A 12117-nucleotide genomic window follows, 5' to 3' on the forward strand; every position below is an offset into this window, starting at 1 on the left:
TCTATCACATCCACCAATCAAGCCAAGCATGAAGACCTGTAAGCCACAATTGTAACCACTTCAATTAAAAAGTTTTTGAGTGTTTTGCCTTGGTGCTGTGGTAATATTGATGCCACTTAATTATTAACGCAAAATCAGTGACAGAGGTATATAATAGGGGTATTGATGGTTCTGAAGCTAAAGAATAATTCAAGTGTTTAAAGAATGGAATTAAATTTGTTAACTGCAGTAACATATTTTCCAATTTCAAACTGATCAACTTCCTGATTTTCCCTTAACGCAACCTTTTTCTTTTTACTTCCTGCATTTTTTGTCTCTCCAAGTAGCACTTGGACAGGGTCTATCCATTTGCTGCCTTGTGAGCCCAGAAACTGCTCCTAGTGACCCACACCAAGTTACAGGCAGTTTGTCACATTCTGCAATTTCTTCCCACCTCCACCTTCTCCCAAAGCCTGTCAATTTACAGCTACTGAGTAGTTAAATGTAACAATATTTGCCCAAGCTACACTCAATACACCCGAAGTTAACGCTGTCCTTTTCAGAATTTAAGTGCACTCAGATCTTTCTTTATACTGGAAACTTACGAGTGGAAATTTCAAAAGCAACTCAAGTATCATATAAGATATGACCTATAAGATATGACAAAATAATGGCCTTTGAAGAGTTCACTCAGATCACATTCGTTCATATGATCACAGATTTCATTTCATGCTGCTATGAATATGAAATCAGATGTCTTCTCACTATGGTAAGATGGTTTTCAAATGAACTCATAAAAAATAGTGAAAAAGCTGACCAGGTCCACCTCAGTGGCTGAAAGTACACTTCACTTCAGGAAACAAAAGAATATAAGAATAAGGCATTTATCTGAAAAAAAAAAAAGTATCTTACAAAAATTTTACTTACTCAATTCTAGAAATCACAACAGTATTAACAAAATCATAGAAGACAACTAATACAGTGTTTATTTAGAAGCAGCATAAGTCCAAACAGTGCATAAAATTCAAAAGTGTTTATTGTTACAGTTTAAGTGCATATATTACTTCCATAATTTTGTGCCCTTCCACAGGAACAAAAATAGAGCAGCTACACAATTTGTTCTTTTCAAAAAGCTTTTAGTACTTTGAGATCTCATCTTTCTAATAGGTAATACAGTGAAGTAGTTCCAGTGATGAATTCCAGATCTGTATAAACTAGATTTCTAAAGAGTAAACTCAGTATGGAAAGTGTTAAAGTTTTTTTAATATTCCCATAAAAGGTGACAAAATAAAAAAGTAAATTGAATTAAGACAGGCAATATACACAAGACACTTGTAAAAAAACCCAGATGTTCCATATAAAACATTAATCTATCTCTAACAAAAAAGGAAAAGCTTTTCATAAGTTAAAAGTATGGGCCCACACTTCTGAATGTCAATGCTGAGAAGTTATTATGAGGGTATCTCTAAAATTTAAATACAATCTGTACTGGCTACCTTACTTCCACAACTTTCATAAATGAATGATGGAAGACAGAATTACCTAACACAGGAATCTGAGCATCAAAAATTAAATTTCTATTTTTAAATGGTTTATATGTGTGACTTCCCCCATTTGCAACAAGGATAACATCTGTAGCTTCTTTGGCTGAGGCCATCATCTCTAAATAGAAGCCCCAAACACAATGGGAAACATTTCCACTGCTGAGAAATAACCAAGGAGTATAGTTTGGTTAGAAAACCAAACACAATGGAACAATTCTATACTTATAGAAAAAAACATTATCTTTCTAAAGAGATGACTGTGAACCCACAACTGTCATCTTAAATTTTAAAGTATTTGATAAGTACCACAGTATTGACAAATCTTCATAAATATCATTACTTTTAAAATAAAGATGTCAGAAAAGCACAGAAAATTTTATTATTCTTACTGGAACAGCTTAAAGTTTCTACTTTAAATTCAGATTTTTGTTTCCAATGTTATGTATGGATCATTTTTATCAAACCTATTCTCAGGGAAGTGGAGAAAGTATCAGGATAAAGAATAGGCAATAAAGCTGAATTCTTTCTTCCCTGCCCAAATACTTCCAAAAGACCTTACGAACTGTAGATAATGAGAAATACCAGAATTCACCCACTTCACCCATGTTACCATTGCCTACATAAAGCTGCAGTGTATTTTGTGTCTAACTTGGATAATAGCCACAAGGCTCCATCACACTGATTGATGTGAAGCTGGTTCCAGCTTCCTGCCTTTCCAGATGCTGGGAACTGGAGAGAATAGACACCAACACTTCAGCTCCATAAATGGAGGATAAACGAATCAAGTGCTTCACCCCACCTGGCAATGACCTACATCCACCTGAGGAGCAGCGAGAGCATTATTGACAAAGCACCTTCCTGAGAGATGCTGATTGCCACATGAGGTTTACAGCCTTAACAAGTTGAGATGGAAAGTCCTTCGGCTCTCTGAATGTTTCAGATCCATCTCTTAAAGAGAGTTCAACTGGAACTCTTTGGAGTCTCTGAGCAAGACTGAACATAAATGATTCGCATGCAGAAAACCTCAAACCATTTCAACCCCTTGGCCAGAAAAACCATGCTGTGCCTGGAAGCACCAGAGCAATGATGACAGAAGAAAAAAGATTTACGGCGTTGTTGTCTAATATAGGTTTTCCAGATATGTGCCTGGAGTCTTTCGTTTGGTGGTTAACAACCATGCCAATTGTCTGGTCAAAACCTGGAAAAAAGATAAAAACTTAATTTTACAAAGCCAACCAAGATGAAGAGAAACTTAGTAACCAAGTATATACACCTTCCTAAATTTATTTTACTATAACACTGTTAAATCTCTGTAAGAAGACATCATCAGACTAAGCTAAATTACAGTTAGTTTAATTGGTACCTTCAAAGAATGGGGTATAAATGCAGTATTTTACATTAGAAGTTGCTTCTTTTGAGAAGTTACACTTCTGTCAAATCTTCTCTCTTTATGTAGTTTCACAGCAAAGAAAGGAATGAAACAAGCTAAATTAGAAGAGGAAAAAGCTGTTCCAAGTCACTCTAAAGCAAAGGATGCTGTTTTGAACAGAAACAACTTATTAGCAACATGTTTTCTGGCAAGAAGACGTATTTCTTTTAAAAAGAAAATTATGGAAACAACATTATTACTTAATCTGACAGAAAACAAGCTCCTAACAAAGGCTGAATTTATAAATTCTATTTACATAGTAATTTTATACTACTAGCAGCTATACTACTATTAGCTATTACTGTACAGATACCATTATCCTACGTTTTGTCCAGCTGCACCATTCTGTATGTTGACAAAAGCACACCAATCTAGAATGCCTGATCTTAACTCACACTGCAGTGAGTGTAACTCACTACAGTGCACATGCACACTTTTAAGGTTGGAACATTCCAAATGAAATCAGTGTATTTTATATTAATTTTTCTTCTTTTACATTTTACTTTCAACACTCACAACCTGCAAACTTCAAAGAAAGCTGCTACTTTAAAAGAAAAAAAATTCTGCACCTCAGACAAAACTTAAAAAAACCCCTACTACAAACCTCCCTGGCAGGTATATAGTTGGTAATACTGTTTTGAAACATATATTTAAACCTGGCCTTAAATAATGCAGAAGAGCTACAGAAAAATCAAACTTCAAAGTCTAAGAGACTAACTCTCAACACTTGCTATGTTTTAGAGAGTAGTACTTTCTTTGAGGGAAAAACTGGAATTAATTGTTTTCTAAATATATGCCTCAATTGTACATAAAGCGTATATTCCAATCTTGAACAAGTAGGTAGAGTAACCAGTCCTTTTGTTAGCTTTGTTATTTACAGAATAGATAGAGACTGACAACATGGGCAAATTTGAATCTTATTCTGCACAGCTATTCAATGTTTTAATTAATAACTGTGCAGTCAGGGGTGCATTTTCTTTCAGAAACAGTGGGTATCACAGGCTGTTAGATACACCACATCTAGGAATATCACTAAAAGGAAAAACATTGACAGAAAGGATTAGCAGCATACTACTTTAAAAAAAGAGACAATGGTTTATTCCCACTGCCATATTTATTGTTTTTCAAGACACTTCAGAAACTAGAGTATTCCTTCTGAGTCCACACTGAAAAAAGTGGGCTGACAGAGAGGCACAAATGAGCAGCACAGTTTTGCCAGAATCACATCACATATATACCACAGCACATACATGCACAACATAGTATACATACTCCAGGAATGCTTTTGAATTTGTAAAAGAAACTGTTACTTGCATGCTGTCCCTGCTGCAGTAAAAAGGTACGTTGCTGAGCATGGAAAAAATACATGAAATGAAGAAGACATAGATGCTGATAAATGCAGGCATGCACTAGCTAAGTTTACTCCATTCTCTTAATTCATCTGCCTGATTAGGAGCTTGAAACATTGCCTGAGTGCTTAAGTGTTTCTTGCTCAGGACAGAAATATCTAAAAATTCATCAAATAGTTAGAAATATCTAAAAATTCATCAAATAGTTAAACATTCCATTGTATTTCAAACTTTAATGGAATTACAAAGAATAGAGCATAACAAATGCTGTATAGCCAAATCCAGAGCATCAACAACAGTTTGGAGATCTCACTGTAAAGGCAGACCTAAAGGACTTGTGTCTCTGAGGCAGTTCATCTGCACATTCATACCCTGACCTCCAATTAATAAGTATACCAACAATGAAACCTATAAACTTAAGTTCTCTCTGTAAACAAGCTGGCAAACAAGACAGTGTCACATATGGTTTCTAAACAATTTTGAAACATAGGATAAGTTTACAGCTTAGCCTAAAGGTTGTCTGTAGTGTTTATTCACAGGCAATGATCCTTCAAGGCAAGGAGTAAACACTGAAATAATTTAGAACCAGCCAGTTAACATTAAAAAAAAAAAAAAGCATATTGTCTTTTTATTTAAAGTCACAGCTAGTTTGTGATAAGCTTAACTTATAGGAAACAGTGCTCTGTATTATAGAGCTTCTACAGGAAGCAGCGAAAAAACAGAAGGTAAACTATTATTCACTTTTTCTTACTTAATTCTTACATTTGAGCCTATTGCTAAGACTTCAAAATTAGGAATGGAGCTTCTGCAGTGACAACTTATCCCAGTAAACAGATAATATTAAACCAACATTTTTTCTTATAAAATGTTACTATAATTAGACATATACAAAAGGAGAGGGCAGCAATTGCCTCTTCCAAGGTAAGTCGTTGGGTATCTCTGTCTCTTTCAGTCATCAACATGACAATAAGCTAGAATAAACAAATCAAAATGTGGAAAAGGGCCAAGCACTCTCGCTCCTTTTCACTACTATGTCCAATTGCTCCCTTTGTCCTTTATGCTGCTATTTCTGTAATCTTTAAATTTAAAAATCATATCCTCAGCCCTTCTTGAAGTTCAAGTCAAATTTAAGGTTACATTGGGAGAAAGGGGGAAAGTAAAAAAGAAGACTCTTACCACTGTATTGCATCGTAGCTCCCAAATACGAATCGACAATTGATCCCAGTAGGCCAGCTGCTGCAGCAAACACTATAACGGGCCATTGCGGAGCAGATATTTCCAGATCAGTCACAAAAATGAGCTGAGTTATAAAGTAGGCTATACCTACTGTCATGCCTCCAAGCAAACTTGAGAGCAGGCCCACTAAAGTAACAGCTCCATTAGTACCTAAACCAAATAAAATGTAGCTGATTTACAAACTGGTTTTAAAAGACCTGTATTAAATGAAATGTTTTACATTAAATCCAAACTAAAGCTCCATAGTGAGCTTCTCTCCTCACATCTACTGCAGCTTTTTACAATTCCCATTATGCTGTTGAGCAGCTTAAGCTGTACTGCCTGTTACTTCTCCTTTCCTGTCTCTAGGGCTAGTTCTCTAGAAATATTCACGAGCATTAAATTAAATAAAACTAGACAGCACACACATCTCAATATCACCTTGTATTTGTCTGGTCTAGGTGGTGGTGGGGAATAAAAGAAGAGATTTGCTCAAGAAAAACAGACCTTGAGATGTGCACTTTAAAGCAATGCCCTCTTTTGGAAGTAGTAAGACACATTTCACCAACACATATAAAAACAAAAACCAAATCCATAGACAGAAATGTTTGATAGCTCATTGAATAAAAATCTGAAGAATGTATATATAAAAAAATTCCCTTGCATTTAACTCCTATCCAACAAGATCTGTACCTCTGATCAATTTGTCAGCAAGGCATATTGCTTTAAAGCAACAACATCCATCATGGAGACAACATTTGACAGACAGAAAGTTCACTTCATTCACCCTTGGCAGGATATTAAAGGAAATTAGTGATTTGGTTATGATGTGAATTTTCTGTACTATCTCTATTGAATATATATGTATTCTACTGACTAAAAATAATGCCTGAAAAATATCAGTTGATAACTTGTATTCTTCATATTAGCAGTATAAACTCTTACTATTGTCAGAGATTGGAAGTGACAGCATTCAGAATGATTTTAGCTCCGTGGTTGCTATGCTCGTGCATCTCATCAACAAGATGCAGAACAAACACAGTTGACATATGCATATTCCATTTCAGAGAATGCATTCCTGGTAACCTTTTCAAATCCCAGATTTCTGATATTTCTTTTTCTATGTCTTTCTCGGAACTTTTCAAGTTGGATGCATAATTCAAAACAGATTAACAAAATATTAAGAACATGTAGAAGAGGTTACACCTTACCTACTGGAACCGGTTCCCAGGTCGTTATCAATCTTGGTTTGCCTTTACTCATAACACTACCAATCTCTGAAGCCCATGTATCACCAGCAGAGCATGCCAAAGCTCCCAAAAGGGATAAGCACATCCATGATGCTGTGTACTCCTTTGAAAAGTCAATAGGAATTTCACCCGGTCCACTTTCTATCATATATAAGAGAGCCAGCTCAGTAGGAACACCACCATTACAGAATACCTGAACCCAATTCCTCTGGCCACCTGAAGTATAGAAACTGAATTTTAGTAATTTCAGGCAACAGCATGAGGCAAAAGCAAAATAACACATACATAAAGTTAAATTTAAAAAGACACACATTCAAAACAGAAACTTTATGGCAATTTATTTAACAGAACAGAAGCAAAAGCAAAGTGGCTCGCTAATATTCAGGGACAGGGTCGAGGGGAGTCTCAACAATGTTCCCTATTCTAGATGATACATCTCATCTGACCCTTTGCAGTGAACAAGAAACATGTAGTATTTATTCTCCACAAGTGATCCAAAAGAACTAAAGTATTTTGGCTTACCTTCTTTGTATTCTGAATCTATTTGTTTCTTTATATCTTTTCTCCATTTAGTAAGTTTTGAAGAAGTAACAAAAAATACAAACAAAGAAGAGAAGAAACTGTAATTTGCGACTGTAAGGATAAATCCAACCACTAGTCCTATGAAGAAAAAAAGAAGTACATAAAGTTCCTTCATGTAATAATGGTTGTTTTGCAAAGCAATTAAGTATTTCAAATTTCTGAGTACGAAGAGTATCTTCCTGATAAACCTTAGACAATCATGCAATAAGAGATTCTATTGAAAATTCCTAATTTTATTGTAACTGAAGCATGTGATTTTTACGACTTTTTGCCACAAATCAGTTATACTGTGCAAAATTAATAAAGAGAAGCAATAAAACCCCCAGAATACAAAGAATATATAATTGAAATTCAAGCACTCTGCCTGAAGAATATTATTATTTTTATAAGGAGCAGATATATACCTGTGGCTGTGCCTCTATCAGCAAGTTTATCATTAATTTAGGTATCAAATCCCACATCCAAGGTCTTTAAGATAACCTGTAAAACCCTCCTCCATATCTTAGCAGATGCAACTTCTCTATTCTTTTCTTTTTTTATTTTCTGATTTTTATTCCACCTCTTTAATTCAGTAATTTTTCAAAGTATTTAATCTCCTTGATGCAATTCATTTTTATGTCCCCTTTCACTCCTCACCATGAGATTACAATTCTAAAGGACTGAAAGAAAAATGGTTACATTTAAGAGCAAATGCCAGTAGAAATTGGCTAGCAGACCTGTTAAGAGGTCAGAACATAAAAGTCAGAAAGATTTTTGTCAGTGTAGAAAATGCTTCCCTTAACTCTCACAGACAGAAGATTTGCAAAATGGGTGACAAGGGAAGGAAGGATTTGAGGCCCTGTTTTACTCCACTGAACATCAATTCAGACAATGTCACAAGACAAGGGTGAATCACCTCACCCTGAAACGTTGCATCAGATTTCAATAAACACTATTGTACACTACACTGGGCTTTTCATCATGTGGTCTAGAAAAACTTTTCAGAAACAGTCATTTGTTCTTAGTGAAGTACAGATTTAATTTTCTTATTTTTGCCAGGCCAAAAAATGCCTAGAACTGCTTCTGTTACAGAAAGGGGAACCATACAGAAAGGAGAACTGATTTCCCTCCAAGCAGGAAGGCTGCTGACATGATCAGTTTAGGGTTTTTCTTTACCACTACCTCTGCCATTTCTTTGTTTCTCTATGAATCCTTCTATATGCTAAACCAAACCATGTGATTTAACTGCATACTGTACTGAAGTTTAAAAGAATCTTCCAGGTTTATGTAACTATAATAGTATTAATTAAATCAATTACCAACAGTAGCACAGGGTTAACTTGACTGTTTAAACAGGCATGAGAAAAAAAATCCTAGTATGAATCTGGGGTATGTATGCTTACATTTACACTTTATTATAATAGAACTAGGTAAAGTCTTAAACTGCAAACAATAAAAAGGACCTTTAGTTTACTAAATGTTTAGCTTAAGTCTCAGAAAAAACATACCTCCCAATGCACCACTGTGGTCAAGACTCTTCTTCTTAAAACCCTGTGTAGCAATAATTAGTGGAACCAATACTGAGAAAAGCCAGCGCCATGGAGAAATGGGTCGTAAAGTACCTGATAAATCAAATAACAGGGTTACACACGATCCTCATAAAGCCTTTATGTCTTCACGTCTGAAAAGTCATTATTTCCTGATATATACTTAAATTTTGATCTTAATAGAGATTAAAACTTTTTATCCTTCAGAAGAAAGATATTCATATGGACAGAAGGACAATATATCTGCAGTTATCTACTCAATTTTTCCATTCAGCTATCAAAACAAAATATATTTAATGAACTGAAATTAACTACAAAAAATAGCAAAATGTGACAAGAAATTAATATGGTGATATTTTCCATTCTAAAAGGGATTTATGAACTTCAAAAACTAACATCTGAATTTACTGTGACAAAATTCCACTACCAAAAAAAGCCAAGCAAGACAGTCTGCTAGGTGAAAGTAGTGTGACCACTTTACATCAGCCCTTTCAGTTCTTCTGAAAGATGATGTAAGGCTCTTCAAAATATACTTTGAGCTGATGACTTTCTCAGCAAGATTTGAAGTGACAGTTTCAGTCTGAAAAACACACAAACTTTTAAAAGCTAAAGCCAATAGCTAATGTAGGTTCTGAAATAAAAAAAAAGTAAAAATTAAACCTGGAGAAGTTATTATATCCCCTATACAAATACAAGATATCACAAATAAATACAAGATATCACAAATCTTGCATTCAAGTAAGTCTTAATCTTGTAAAAGAAAGATTTCACAGAGGCTTGTCTTACTGGAATGATAAACATGATGGTTTTCAACAAGAACTTTTGTGTCATCAGGACCCCAACCTCTGCACAAACACTGGCTCCCTGGTGCAAAGCAGGACATAGTGAAACACTCATTGCAACATAAAGATTCTCAAGAAAAAAAAGCTCTTCTATGTACTGAAAAGCCCCAAAGCCATAGTAGGTGAGCAAGGGGGGGTCTTGGAGCCCAGGGCTGAGTCAGAAATTCAGAAGACAAGCACCAGATGTGGATGAAGAGCCCTCCAGTGCTGTAGCCTGGTATTGCTTATCACAAAGGAAAGCAGCTCTTGGTGCAAACTTTAGTGTAAGCAGTATTGGAACACAAAGGAGTTCCTTTTGTTTGGCTAACAAATAGAACTTTCATGTCTTCAAGGTCATTTTCAAACTAAACTTTTTGGATTTGTTTGTAGGAGAGAAAAGCATTTGTACTAAATTACTACTAAGTAAGACCAAGGTAGGATCTATAATAATGAATGTGTTCTTCAGCATTCTGGCTTCACTAACATCTGGCCCACTGTTTGGTGCCTAAGAATTATTATAAACTGTACATTAATAAAATTACATTTGTAGTATTTTTGTATTTATATTACGGACTGTGAATTTCACCACTTTTATGGGCTGAACCATTTTAAGCCCATTAACTACTATACGTTTCATTCACCTCCTTGAAAAGCCATGTCTTTCTACAGTCTCAGGCAAATGAACAACAGAAGTTTTATGTCCTTCTTGTTCCACAACCATTCCCTACAAAAAGGAGGATTTGTCCGCAGTCTTCTCCTTTCTATCAGGCCCTATCCTGATTAGCTGGTACCAGGTCTCTATATGCTTACTCCACTCACATAAGAGAACGGGGACTAGAATATCCTAATTGTCAGAAAAGCTATACCTTTGTGTGCAGAAAAGCAGACACATATAAATGAAGTTGCATGTTTAAATCCCACTTGGGTAGCTACAAACGGCACAAATAAAAGCTGGTTGTGAAGCCTGCTTCTACCTACCTTCTACACGTCTGGCATCTCACTACAAGCCAAACCAGAAATATGCAGACAACACAGATTTAATGCTGTACCAGAACTAACCCATCCTAAATCACTGAAAAACACTAAGCAGAGACATACAATTGCCTCTGCAAAAGTCAGCTTATACAGGTGGAGTATTTATTATAGCTTCTTCTGGACCCAGGGTGTTGTTGAAGATGTTCATCCTCTATCCCTAGGCACTTTCAGCAATACTGCAATGACACTGGAGCTCTTCCAGCATCAAACCGGCTGGGGTTCGAATGATAAGTTTTACCTGTCTTGGAAAAGCAGTTGAATTCTTCTAGGCATAAACTGATACTGCAGGCAGCATCAGTATCAGCTGCTTTTGCACACTGCTGGAAGAATGGTCCTAGAGCCGAAAAGAAAGACTACAGAGAGGACTTGTGTCCCTGCAAGTGGGAGCAGGAGGTGTCCCTGCACACAACTAAGTCACAGCCAGCCTGAGCTGCCCAAGCAGAATGCTGAGCTGACAGTACACACCTCAGCCAGCCACTCCATGTACACATCCCTATCTTCTTATACCATTTCCCATTTCTCTGTCCTCGACTAAGCAAGACTTCCTGCATGACCTGTCCCACACGTTGCAGATGTTGCTGATTCCTAAAACAGTCCTGAAAGCTGGCACACTCCTTCCGTGCTATCACATACTTCCCCTGACACAGAAAGACCTCTATCAGCTCAGTTTTTCTTTTCACTTAAGTTTTATTTGCTTTCTTTTGGAGAAAGAAATCACAAAGGACACGAGCATTTCAAATAGAACGTGATCCCTGAGCAGAGCTGCAAGTAAGCGGCTGTCAGCTTCTTCTAAACCACTATGGCCTACTGTAAGAGGTGAGGCTATCAGCTCTACAGACGGAGGAAGGGGCTGTGCACACCCCATTTCTGTCTCCTGCCTAGAGGAGCCGGAGGGGAGGGCTCGCCCGTGGCCGTGCCATGCCAGCCTCTCCCCGGCCTTTGGACTCACCGTAGTACGTACTTGCAGTCATGGACACGATCCAGAACGCCAGCGAAATACAAATGAGCAAGTTCAGGATGACCATATTCGCCATCATCTTGAGGTATTCTCTGAAGAAATCCTCCTGGTAATAGGACATGGGAATCAAGAAGGACAACACCTGAGGGGAAAACACAAGGCGCAGGGCATCAGCGACACCGCCACCATCTCCATCTCCTTCTCCTCCTCTTTCTCCTCCCGCCCGGCCGGAACTGCGGCCGGGCCCGGTCCGCACCGTTCTCGGGGCGCTGCCGGGAGGCACCGAGGCGCTCATGGAGAGGCTGCTGCGGCCACCCCGGCCGGCGCACCCCGGGCTGCGCTGCGCGGCGCCGGGCGGCCGGAGGCGCTCGCACCGCCCGGCCCCGTCACCGACCTGCTCCCTGCGGCGGCAGGCGCCGCCGCCATCCC

General features: G+C 37.5%; 1 protein-coding gene across 3 annotated transcripts; it reads right to left on the reverse strand.

Annotated features, from left to right (window-relative positions):
* Positions 1-942: 942 nt before the first annotated feature.
* Positions 943-12111, reverse strand: TMEM19 (transmembrane protein 19). 3 transcript variants are annotated; one of them, XM_041411319.1, is made up of 7 exons: positions 12083-12111; positions 11680-11830; positions 8836-8949; positions 7289-7426; positions 6728-6982; positions 5478-5687; positions 943-2721 (listed from the first exon to the last, which is right to left on the reverse strand). In XM_041411319.1, exons 2-7 carry the CDS (start codon positions 11807-11809, stop codon positions 2558-2560), a joined length of 1011 nt encoding a protein of 336 aa, XP_041267253.1. In that variant the 5' UTR covers positions 11810-11830; positions 12083-12111; the 3' UTR covers positions 943-2557. The 3 variants fall into 3 exon arrangements, with proteins under 3 accessions (XP_041267253.1, XP_041267251.1, XP_041267250.1); XM_041411317.1 differs by lacking the exon at positions 12083-12111 and adding an exon at positions 11945-12068; XM_041411316.1 differs by lacking the exon at positions 12083-12111 and having other exon boundaries at positions 11680-12050.
* Positions 12112-12117: the final 6 nt, after the last annotated feature.

Source organism: Onychostruthus taczanowskii, unplaced genomic scaffold (assembly GCF_017590055.1).
Source record: "Onychostruthus taczanowskii isolate IOZ18803 unplaced genomic scaffold, ASM1759005v1 scaffold35, whole genome shotgun sequence".
NCBI classification, from domain to species: Eukaryota; Metazoa; Chordata; class Aves; order Passeriformes; family Passeridae; genus Onychostruthus; species Onychostruthus taczanowskii.

Excerpts from the sequence above, each read along its gene's own strand:
- TMEM19 (XM_041411316.1), bottom strand. The coding sequence starts at position 11,983 with ATGAGCGCCTCGGTGCCTCCCGGCAGCGCCCCGAGAACGGTGCGGACC. Across the intron at positions 6,983-7,288 it reads AGATTCAGAATACAAAGAAG|GTGGCCAGAGGAATTGGGTT; the intron begins GTAAGCCAAAAT and ends TCTATACTTCAG. Across the intron at positions 2,722-5,477 it reads AGCTACGATGCAATACAGTG|GTTTTGACCAGACAATTGGC; the intron begins GTAAGAGTCTTC and ends TCTTTTTTCCAG.